Source organism: Hoplias malabaricus, chromosome 9 (genome assembly GCF_029633855.1).
Source record: "Hoplias malabaricus isolate fHopMal1 chromosome 9, fHopMal1.hap1, whole genome shotgun sequence".
Taxonomy (NCBI): Eukaryota; Metazoa; Chordata; class Actinopteri; order Characiformes; family Erythrinidae; genus Hoplias; species Hoplias malabaricus.
Window position 1 is genome coordinate 11217815 of NC_089808.1, and position 13137 is coordinate 11230951.

The 13137-nt window shown below is 34.8% G+C and overlaps 1 protein-coding gene across 2 annotated transcripts in view; it reads left to right on the forward strand.

Moving 5' to 3' along the window:
• LOC136707060 (corticotropin-releasing factor receptor 2) overlaps positions 1–10404 on the forward strand; it is a 138033-nt gene extending 127629 nt beyond the window's left edge. For both annotated transcript variants that reach the window (XM_066680932.1, XM_066680931.1), the window contains 3 exons: positions 1398–1533; positions 6121–6162; positions 10220–10404. In XM_066680932.1, coding sequence (XP_066537029.1) covers positions 1398–1533; positions 6121–6162; positions 10220–10360 — 319 coding nt within the window. In that variant the 3' untranslated portion in view covers positions 10361–10404. The remainder of the gene's footprint in view (positions 1–1397; positions 1534–6120; positions 6163–10219) is intronic.
• The last annotated feature ends 2733 nt before the right edge of the window (positions 10405–13137 follow it).

A 13137-nucleotide genomic window follows, 5' to 3' on the forward strand; every position in this document is an offset into this window, starting at 1 on the left:
AGAGGATGCATTTTCTCTTACTGACTGACTGACTCCTAACGTTGAAATGTGCATGTGTGAGTAGGAACGTTATTTAACCTTCTGTTGTTTGTTCAGCCATATTTCACATAACAGTTTTCCACCAGCGAGTAACAGGAACGTTTCTAGTTCATGAACTAAATTTGGAACTGTTCTGCGTGTTTCCACCACTATGATTCACAAATAAGAAATATTCATTCCCAGCTGGAGCCATAGAAGAGTAGGTTCTTCAGTGCGAACTGTGGCTTTGTCCATGGGTGTGTCGAGGTTCAGTAACTCCCAACCGCAGTCTGTAAGATGAGCCAATGAGCTACACAGGATGGGGCGGTGTCACCCCCTGACCCTGCTGAGGCTGCCCAGCCTGATGCCTGCGAGGCTGCCTGGACTGTTTTCTGTTTTGTACTTTTTCATGTTTTGAGTTTTGGTCTATTCTTACAACATATTCTGTTTGGTGAACTTGTTTTAATGTTTTGGTCTGTTGTGTTTTCTGGTTTGTGTACTGTTTGAGTTTTCTCTTTTTATCAGATCCATTGATTTTCTGTCTGTATTCTGTGCCTAGTTTTATTTTGTCTTGTGCCTTTTTTTATGATATTCAGTTTTCAGGTTGGCTTCCTAAGGTGGATTTATTGTAGCACCTTGGGAACTGTGCATCGGGAGAGGGGGATGTTATGCCCTGCTCTTGCCCTGTTTTCATTTCCCTGTGCTCTATTTTGGCTTTAGTGTCTCCTTATTTTCTCTGCCGAGTCATGCTACAGTTAATGTACATTTAACACAGTTAAAAACCTGATATCCAATGGATTGAGTCTTAAAATATATCCACTCATAAAATCTTACACTTCTGAGCACTGCTGAAGTTTGAGTATCTTGAAAAGCACTATATGATAAAATGTATTACTATTAATATTATATGTCATTAAAATATGTGCAAACCTATGGTGGGTTTGGCTGTAATTGGTGAAATTAAGCACTAAATAATTTAAGATTTTAGAACTGACCTATTTAACTACCTTTTTTTCTTATGTTGGCTTTGCATATAAAGGGTTGACAACAGTGTTGGAAGTTTAGGTTTCCATGTACCAAACTGTCCATATTCTAATATGCCAATGAAAATACAATAAATCAGTTAAATGTATTTTGACATTGTCAGCAATATAGCGGTATCTCTTATATAAATAATAAATGTTTTATGAAAAGATTGGTATTCTTTTCCAAATAGTTGTGAACAAGACAACATGTAGTTACTCATACATTACTCAAATTAACTGCAAATCAAGTTATATGAGTTATATGGGATATATTAACCCATACCAAATTATTAGTTTTCTCTCTCTCTCTCTCTCTCTCTCTCGCTCCCTCTTTTTTTCTGTGTGTGTTTGTAGAAAAGCTGTGAAGGCCACATTAGTGTTGTTGCCCCTGTTGGGAATCACATACATGCTGTTTTTTGTGAATCCAGGAGAAGATGACATCTCTCAGATCGTCTTTATTTATTTCAACTCATTCCTTCAGTCCTTTCAGGTAATCTACATTGCTCTGTTAGTCTTGTGTTTTGTCAGTGCTGTACATACAATATTTTGTAGATTGTGTTAATTTTTACCAGTCTAACCTAATCTAATACTGAATAACCTCTAAATACCCTGTGAAAGTTTCATCAAATACAAATGCAGTTCATCCAATAATAAAGCATGCCACTTGAAACTTTTATACAATGTCAGGAAAAGATTTGGAAACACTGCACTGCACAGCAGAGACAACATAAAAACACCAGAAATATCATACTAACAGTTGGCTGTAGAACCTAGAACACATTAGAAACCATCATAAACCAGAGCACCTACCTAGCAACACCATGGTATCCACCTTGTTAACCCTAGCAACCACTTGAAACATTTTAGTAACTACCATTGTAGTATTTAGAATCACTTACACTGTGCAAGCATTCTACATTTTAATCAAGAAAAGCACTGTTAATATGAAGCAGGCTAATGACTGAAGATATATAATATCAGTGGTATTAAGTATTGATTTATTTACTTCAGTGATGATTGAAATGTTTTGAACTAGTCATCAGTATGTAGATATTTTACTCAAAATTTCCTATCTTTGAAAATTAAACAAAATCTCTTTATTAAACAAGTCAAATGATGCACCATCACACTGTTTGAAAGTCCTGCACATGCAATTCCACTGAAGCATAACACCACTGATATAGAACACTAATATTTACCTGGACCTGCATTTTCAAGCATTTGCACAGAGTAACAAGGGAAAGAGAGGACCATCTTAGTGCAGGCAGTGTTCACTTGGATTCATCACCAATCATGACTGTGATATTGCTCAGCTTTTAACTAGAATCATCACAGTGTCTATTTTTCTAACAGCTTCAGATTAATTATTTTAAAGTTGTAATAGCATTATATTCGGTTTTATGTTATTGAAAACAAAATTGAATGTGATGTAAATATATATTATGACATTTTCAGACAACATGCTGAGGCAGCCAGAAGGATTCTTATTGCACTGACTTTTAAAAGGTTTTCAGTACTGACACTGACATAGTGCAAAGTCTCAGACTCACACTGAGGGTTGTAATCATGGGCAATGTCACACAATATGACAGATTATAGTACAAGAAGGAGAAAAAGGCATAAACATGCCTAATAGACCATACAACAAAATATGTCTGGGCATTTGTATACATAATCAAAAAAATCATAAATGATGGAGAGAGAGAGAGAGAGAGAGAGAGAGAGAGAGAGAGAGAACACCTTATGTAATACATGAGGAGGCATAATTTAAAATGCAACTCTCTCCACCTCTACTTTCTCCTGCACACACACACAGTAGCCTTTGCTGCTCAACATATGTGGCGAGGAATGCCATGACAAAAACGTGGGAGGAGCTGTTAAGAATGGGACAGGTTTGAATACTGAACAGTTGACCTTGCTGAGAGACACTGTCCTGTGTATGGTTGTGAATGCTGAGGTACCCTGGAAATTGTGCAGCACAGTTTAGAGTGTGTGAGAGATTGCCTCTCACCTCAGCTGACCTTCCTGGTGTAAACAGCATTGTGGGAGTAAAGACTTTAATCACTCTCTTTTGTTTATTTATTTATCTCCAGTGAGAAAGTAGGAAAAAGGGGCAAAATAGAGCTCATGTTTACTTTAGAAAATCAGTTAAAAGGAGTGTTCTGGCAGAGCCCACATCCCATTTACACTGGAAGTATGGAAGTGTTAGCCACTTTCTTTTGCTACTCTATGTAAAATGAGCTGAGAAAAATGGTCCAGATTAATGAGAAGGCAGTACATTTTTTTTTTTTTTTTTGGGGGGGGGGGTGTTGTTGTTGTTGTTGTTGTTGTTGTTGAAAAGCTAACAACTTATAATAATAACCATTCAATAACCTTAACCTAAAATAATTAATTATGGTTATCCCATTTATACTACTGTGTAAGAATAATTCAGTGTGTTATTATGTAATATATTAAAAAAAACCTGTATTTAAAATTAAATGTCTATGCCGCAATTAAGTATGTACAGGCACTTTGGAAATGGCACGTTATAAATGAATGAATGAATGAATGAATAACTGAGTTACATATTGAATATTGAGTTAAAAAATAAATAATAATTTTAATAAAAAACTGTAAGTAGTGTAGTCAAACAAATAAGAACATTTAATTGAAATCTTTTAGTATTTTAATATATTACCAACTGGTTTAAACCAGAATGTGATATAGCTTTTAAAAATGTTTTTCCATGAAATATCCACCAAGATCCTATACTATGACCTGCTTGTTAACACAGGTCATTAAGTTTGTTTCCCAACAGATAAAATGTGCCATGTTTGGACTCAGAGGTTAAATATTGAGGACATCCAACATTCCCAGACAGAGTAAAGTCAATAGTACCAAATGTGTGTCAATGGAATCAATTCCTTCAGTACATTTCATTTAAGCCAAAGTTTATGTAACTGAATTCTCTCTGTTAGACAGTGTCAGAACCATAGATACATTGATTTGTATTGATTTCAAGACACACAATCTGGGAGCTTCCCCTAAGTGCTTTCCCCTAAGTGTTGATTCCAATCCTGTCCCTTTAAAATGGACTCTTTGGGAATCCTAACCTAATCACTACTGAAAAACACATAAGCATATTAGCAACAAGCAGGTGATATTTTATAATGATTTGCCCTTTCCCTTATGAGTTAATGTTGGAGTGTTCAGCGTTTTGTTTTTGTTTTTTCCTTTTGTTTGCATGTATACTTTTTTCTCTAAATGTTTGCTTTTTTTGTGTTTATTTGCATTTACAGATCACTGTTTTTGCTTGCTCATAATATAGTTGAGAAGTAACATAATTTTACATAATTTATAATATTTTCATATAAGTGCTGTATGATAGCCAAAGTCAGAGTTTGTTAGAAAACTTTACTTCATTTTGCAATCACTTCTGCTGTTAATAGACCTATACTCTCAATAGATTTGATATATAGCTCACAATCACCTCATCAACAATAAAAAAATAGCATTAAGTACCTTCTAAAAATGCAGCTGTTATAAGAAGAAATAATGGGTCAAATCAGTGTCATGGGAGATGGTTCAACTGTAAAGGGAAAAAAAATACAGAAAAATGTATTGTGTGTGAAATTTGAAATGTTAATTTGTCTGGGAATAAAAGTTCAGTTCTCACTTACAACACAATTTCCCTTTGATGTCTCACTGCAGTGTACCCACTCCAAGTTACTGACATGCAGACACTGAAATGAATCAACTCCTTTTCTTTTTCCAAAAAAATTAACATTTTACAAGTTTTAAATGTTGTCCTCCAGCTACAATCATAGTCATCCAACATTCTGTTCATTTTCTTTTTTTTTTTTTTAAATGTTCAGAATATATTTTAACAGTTGGTCTATGGTGGTCAGAATGATGGAATATAATAATACAGGGATAGGTCAATGTAAAACTAATTATTGATTGAGTGTGGGCAGTATTACTTTCCTCAGCTGTTGTTCTCATATTGTCCACATGAATTATTCTGTAAAATAGAACAGAAGAGTTCACATAGTTAATTTCCACGTGGTGTAAGATGCGAACATTTGTTCCCTGTGTCTTGGTTTGTTTTGGTTCCTTTATGTGTTCCTGTTGTCATGTGATATTCTGTCTAGTGTAGTTTGTATTTAGTCTTCTTAGTTATTTAGCAATGACTGAGTCTGTTAACCCTTTTATCTTCTGCCACTCCATGTTTAGCTTTTCTTAAATCCACATACCAACATGTGTTTTTGGACCATGGGAGGGAACCAGAGCCAACACACCAAACCCCTCACAGACAGTCACCCGGAGCGGGACTTGAACCCACAACCTCCAAGACACCAGAGCTGTGTGACTGCGACACTACCTGCTGCACCACCATGCACCACCCTAAAGATGACCAACTATGTTCAAAATGAAGGCTGCCATCAGCCAGTTAGAATAAAACAGGCTTTTGAAAAGCTTAACCTTTTGCAACTAAACTAATGGGTGGCCTGGTGGCACAACAGGTAGTGTCACTGTCACATATCTCCAGGGACCTAAGGTTGTGGGTTTCAGCCCCGCTATGGGGAACAGTCTCCTGGTGCTCCAGTTTCCTCCTGCACTCCAAAACACACATGGGTAGATGGATTGTCTACTCAAATGTGCTTATAGGTGTGAGTGTTTGATGGTCTGGTGCCAAATCCTGGGCGTGTTCCTCATGTATCTCTCTTTAAAAGAGCTAAATTGTGCTTAAAACATTTGTGCTTTATTTAAATGGTCACAGAAAATATTATCTTTATGTGTTGTGTTTGTAGCTCATATAAATGTCTACATTTGTATCAAAGGGACCTGAGGCAAACCTCATGTTGGCCATCAGTGCTAAAATGAGCCATGGTTGTTAGATGTTGTGAAAAGTCCTGTACACACAAAATATATTTTAATTAAACTCAGTCATAATAAAATTGCTCTTCTTCTTCTCACAAAAAGCATACAGTGCAAGGATTTTCCATACAATGTGAGAAACCACTGAGGATAATGTTTTGAAATGTATACATTATAGGGATTTATAACCAGGCTAATGTGTATTGTTCTCTTGCAGGGTTTCTTCGTTTCAGTCTTCTATTGCTTCCTTAATGGAGAGGTGAGTCAAAGGCTTGCCTAATTTCATGCCTGAGTGGAATGAGGATAGCTCAGCAGATAAAATGAGCCACCACATATCCTGTCTGCCATCAAAAGCCATTATTAGAGCAGCAGATACTTACACTCACACAGAAATACACATACAATCAGATGTGCTTTAATCCGTGTCCAGCAAATTACACTCAGAGTTTAATGGGGTCATACTGCTGTTGCTCAAGGTTTTATCAGTGTGAAGAGGACGTTTTCTGAGCATAATTTTACAAAGAATATAGATAAGTAAAGCCTGTACATAACATTACAGATTATCATAGACTTTACGGAAATAAAAAGCAAAATTCCAGATTTTTAAAGCAAAATCCAACAGAACAGGTTTTAAAATAATTTGCTTTAAAATTTCTGTAATAATGTTGAAAGAATAACTGCATTATATTAAGAATTATACACATATTACCATCCATTAATTTTCTATTTATTATGTGACATCATCAATATGCTTTTAGACTATGGTATTATTAATTGTTCATTGTTTCTGCTAGTGGTTTCCCAGTGCAGAATACTGATTAGAAATTCCATATATATCAGGGTTCATTCTATTTATATTGATATTCATCTCATATATATATCAGTTATTTCCATTTATATCAAAGTTGATTAAATATTTCCTGTTTGGCTTTGCCATATATATCGCCCCAGGCCATGTTAACATATAATTTTATCTCAGCAAAGAAAAAGTGCTCACTAACAGAGTTTTAGACAAATTTGTGAACAATATTTGAGAGGAAAAGGCCTTTTATGTACATAGATAAAGTCTTAGAGCTTTGAGGTCATCTCATGAAAAATAGGAGCAAAAATATATATATGTATACGGTACGGTACTGTGCAGACATCTTAGACACCTAAGATAATGATATATATTTAAATTACTGTCTTTTCAGTAAGTGTGGTGCTTGTATAAAGTGATACATCATCACAGTAAAAAAATAACAATATAAAACAAATAACAGGTGAGAGTGAGTTTGAAGAACAATGTTTTGTTCAGATTCTCCTTGATCGAATGAATTTGTTTAATCAACAGCACACATTATTTAAATCATTATTTATTGACCAGTAATACTAGGTATTGAATATGATAACCTCAAATAATACAGACTCCACGAGGAGAGATTTGGAAAAAAACAAACACATCCACACACAGAGTATCACAGTGGAATAATGTGATTTGGTTTTATTCTAATGTTGGGCATTATTTGTTGTTTGTTTTTAAGCAAATAACCACTTACTGCTCTGATAAATAGCTTGTGCCTAAAATTTTTGCACAGTACTGTATAAATAGAAGGAACCCTGATACATTATGGAATGGACATTGATATAGAGTACAAGTCAAATGTTTGGACACACCTCATTCAATGTTTTATTTTTCTACATTGTAAATGAATATGGAAGACATTAAATCTATGAAAGAACACATAGGGAAGTATGAAGTAAACAACAAAGGGTTGTCTGTCAGTAAGGAGTTTGGTATGTTCTCCCTGTAGCCATGAAAAGCGCTTACTGACAAAGAATGAATGACTGAATCGTTATGTGAATTTAATGAATACATTTAAATTTTGCACTGCAAAAGACCATTTTATTATATCAATGTCCATTTAATATATCAGGGTTCATTTTATATATATATATATATATATATATATATATATATATATATATATATATATATTATCAATGTTCAAGAATGCTGATACATATATATGGAATGAACATTGATATATAACATTGAAATTATTCCACTTTAGTTGGGCACTAAGCAGGAATCAAGAGATACGACCACTGATGGTTATGTAGGTGAACATACAATCATAACTAAATAAGATCTTGGAGCTGCCTCTGAGTAATATGTTTCATAACTCAAATGCATGAGCATGATAAACATGCTGATAATGAGCAAAATGTACCCTTTCTAAAGATATGTACATGATATCTGGAACATCATAAATCACACAAACCAGAGGACACTGCCATCACTAGAAAGCCTCAAATGCTCAATACCAACCCAAAAACTTCAGGTCATGTTTGAGATCTATTCAGATATTATTTTGTCTCCTTTAACAGATTTACATTTTTCTTCAGTGTTTAGTTAGTGAGTGGGCATGTCCAGGTTGGTCATGGTAAAATGAATGAGCACGTGGGACTGGAGTTTTGCATTTGCCATGTTTTTTATTACTGTTAAACCATTGTTTCCAAAAAATTGTTCTGCAGAACCTGCCCTATTCACATTGTAGCCCCACGACCACTCCAATTTACACATACATGTCTTTTGCTTTCAGACTCCACTGTATTTACTTTAACCATCGAAAATAATACAATAAATAAATGAATTAATACAATAAACGTATGAATATAAAACTGCTATGTCTAATTTAACAAATCAAAATAAAGTCACAAATCACCTTAACAGTGGAATTGTCAGTGTAATTGTTTCATTTAAATGCCTTGCAAGACCCCCATTAGGGCAACATCTGGTGTAGACTAAGCACCATGCTGCTTATATTGGAGCATGTACAGTGTTTTTGATCACTTCACATTCCTTTGAAAACACATATCATTTATCTGATTTTCCATTAAAAACCCACTGTACTGTGAATTATGTTCAGTATTTAAAACTGTGGGTGGAACTTTATAGTTGATGTACATCTGAGCCATTCTGTTTTAGTAAATTTGCAGAAAACACTCAAACTAGCTTGATATCTCAGTGAAAAAAAACATGTTAAAAGTACAGTAAGTCTCCTGATATTTTAAATTATTTGTAAATTAATAGCTCCGGTTTCCTCCCACAGTCCAATAACACGCGTTGGTAGGTGGATTGGCGACTCAAAAGTGTCCGTAGGTGTGAGTGTGAGTGAATGTGTGTGTGTGTGTCTGTGTTGCCCTATGAAGGACTGGCGCCCCCTCCAGGGTGTATTCCTGCCTTGCGCCCAATGATTCCAGGTAGGCTCTGGACCCACCATGACCCTGAACTGGATAAGCGGTTACAGATAATGAATGAATGAATGAATGAATGAATGAATGTAAATTAATAACAAAACAATACATTGTGCTTAACTACAACAAAGGATGAAATGGCTTGCATGGATATGAACTTGATATAACTGAGAATTATTCAGTATTACATTATTTTATAAGTGACTTGTATTAAATCCGTTCATGTTAATTACATAAACTGATTGTCAAGTACAGTCAGACCTGTAAAGTATGTCTGAAGATTGCAAACATTATATGCAAATACAACATCATTATACATATGGAACATGAGCATTTGAGGTGATTTCGGTGCCCAAAGGGGAATCTGCAACTAGCGTTAAATTATGTAAGCTAACAATAGAATAGGATGTAGTCATAGTAGATGTGCATGTTCTGCAGGGGGAGTAAGGCAAAATAACTTATTTGATTTTTAAATATTTGTTTTTACTTAAATAAACTATTGTACTAATTATTAGATATGACCTAGCTCACAGGTACCATGTAAGTGTAAAAGGGGTCTTAATTAGTCCTAAATGTGGTCTTTTTATTAACCGACAGGAGAACTCTCAGCATGGATTATCTTTCTCTATCTCTCTCTCTTTCTCTGATGTAAAACCGTGGGGCTCTGTACTAAAAATAGAAAACAGTAGACGGGCCACCTTTTACTCTGAGGTCTAACAACAACAATACTCCCTGATCATGATATCACAACTGTAGGAGTAAGAACCCTGTAGACTCTGTGTACACAGAATCACGCAAATACGGATTTTTTAACTACTGTATAATTTACAATGACTCTAAATTTATATTATATACTGGACAGATTACATTATACAGTGAATGGTTGGGAGTTTGTGTGTCTTGCTTAGTTTGTTAATTCCCATTGTAATAAAATTGCAGAGTTGCTTATTTTAGAATCCAGTAATCATGCATGTACTGTCCAGGGGGTCTCAAAAGGTGTAACATGGCTCACGTGTTACACTTTTCATTGAACTAGATGTCCTATAGTCTCTTACATTGTGCTTTACCTGTTACAGGTGCGCTCTGCAGCGAGGAAGCGATGGCATCGTTGGCAGGACAATCATGCCCTGCGAGTACGAGTGGCCAGAGCCATGTCCATCCCCACTTCACCCACACGCATCAGCTTCCACAGCATCAAACACACCACTGCAGTCTGAACTTGACACACATTCACAAATACAGTCTAAAGCTAATATGCTTATGGTGGACTTTTTACAAAGATTTGTGGATTGAACATCACATACAATATTGTTCAATATTGTGAAAAAATGTAAATATACCATTTTTCACTAAAAGAGCTTTTTGGTTTTATTTGTTTTTGTTGTAGTTTTTAACATGCAAATATATATAGTCTACAAAAAAACAAATATAATATTGTAATGTATTTATTTTACCTTGACATTTTATTTATTACTGCTTATATTTGTGTTTTTGTGTTTATTTTTTTAAAACCTGCAAGAATATTTTTCCATTTACATCTGATTTTCATAGAGGCTGGATGACTTTTTAGCTTCTAAGAATTGAAGTAATTCCAATTAGAAATATATTTTAACTTCTCAATAATGGCTTAACAGCTATGTCTAAGTTGTCTTTTCACAGTGGTGTGTGTGTGTATGTGTGTGTATATATATATATATATATATATATATATATATATATATATATATATATATATATATATATATATATATATATATATCCTATTTGTACCAGCCTTGTCTTCTAATTATAAAACTCTAAGTGTGCAGGGTGTACACTGCAGTAACTTCTGAGTTTTATAATTAGAGGGCGGGGCTGGTACAAATAGGGGACTATTAAACGGTTAATTATCTCCTGTGCAGTTTTCTGTGAAATATGTTTTTCCTATTTATTTATTTATTTATTTATTTATTTATTTATTTATTTATTTATTTCTTACTTACTCTGAATAATAATTTGACCCAGTTCTTAGACTGGCACCTGTCAAGGAGTGGAATCAATTTAGGCGGGAAATTAACAGTCAGGTCTTGAAGAAGATGTATTGGTAGCATGAAACACAGGCAAGGATATGAGTGACTTGGACAAGGGCATATTGCAAAACATTTTTCATCTCATTCTGATTGAACATATGTGGGAAGTGATGGAAAAACAAGTTTGAGCCATGGAAGCTGCAAGTTGCAATTTGCAGGACCAAAAGAGGATGTTCATGATTTTAATAAAAAAAAAAAAAAAAGAAAATGAATAAAAAAAACTTTTAATAAATTTGTGAGGATGTTTCCTGATCCTTTACTGCTCTCCTGGCTGTTTGGATAATGGAAATCTGTGTAATGTGTTTACAAAGCCCCAGTGTCTGTCCAGTAGGCAATCTCTCTCAGCTCATGGAAAAAAACACTGAAAAGCATGAAACAAGATGAGGATATTGCTCTATTCCTGCTCCATAGGGGGTAATATTGACTTATATTTGCTGTAGATGGAACTGTCTCTAAATTTGGAGAGAGTTAACTGCATGAAAGTAAACACAGACCAAACTTGATACAAAACTAAAAACACAATTTACAAATGGTATTCTGTGTATAACTGAATAAGTGAATAAAAACGTATAAACTGAGCCACGTACGAACAACATTTGTATTTTTGTTCCCCTCAAATATACGGTTCCACCTTAAAAGATGCAGAGTTTCTGAATGTAAACAAACCAGAGAACAGAGTTTCTCCACAATCATAGATGTTCCCATTAAAAGGTCTACTACATATTGCTTGGTGCCAGATACTAGAGGATACCTTCAGAAGTCTTGTTGAGTCCATGCATTTGAGAGAAATCTGTTGGAGCATCATGTTGGAGTATGTTATAGCTGATTGGGGTGTATTATAGAAAAACAGGGCTGGACTAGGAAATGAATTCAGCTTTGGACTTTTTCCTAGAACAATCCACTACAATCACAGCCCATATATGAACTTTATTAGTCCCAACGACCTTAGGTGTTCTTATCTCTGCAAAGCCATCAATGATCATTTCGGTGTCTAACAAATAAAAATCAATAGCAGAAAAGTGACATAAGCACCAAAGCCTTAAAATGATCCTGTAGCAACTTGCTCCTGAGCATACGTCAAAATCAAATAAATATTCCACAGAATACATTACTGTTTTTCTTCAATGATCCTGTGGTGTTTTCTCTTTCATGTCTAAATATGACTTTCTAAGAACTGCAGCTGCAGAGACTAAAAGCTCATTGATACACAGCAAAACCCGTGTTAAATCAACACCATTAGTGTAAAAATGTAAACTGTCAACACTCTCAGTGTTAATTTAACACTAATAGTGTCGATTTAACTCTAGTGAATTTGCTGTTTACACCATTTCTGTAGGTAAATACATACGTTCATTTCAAATGTTGTAAAAGTCACTGCCCACATATGTCCTTTACGTTGAAGTGGATATTAAGCAATTCATTCACTGAAGGGCAGTCAAAAGTTTCTAATGACAACAACAAACATGGTGACGGTGGAGGAGGTGCTGATAAAATAACATTACTTACTACAAAAGAGACAGCAGTGGTCTGAGAGGCCTTTAAATACTTCACCACATGTGGACAGAGATTTATTTTCACTTCATTTTCATGAGGTTAGGTTTCATTTGAACTATTGCACTGATCCTCTGGTTTCCAGTGGTACTGCTCCAGGGGCTTTCCAAGATCGTGCACAACTATAGACGAAATGAATGCAGAGTACAGGTTGAAGGCTTCATGTATATCTGTATCTGTATTTAATGTTGTGCATACATTTGCCTGTAGAGCAAAGTCAGGGCATTTACATTTTTCTGTAACTCTGCTGTCAGTAAGTGGAATCAGGGTCACATAAGTAATTAATACTTCAGTGTGAGGTCTTGTGGAATACGATTTACATGCTCTTAAATATTTTATTTACAATGGGAAAATCTTACCTGCATGGCCTTTGG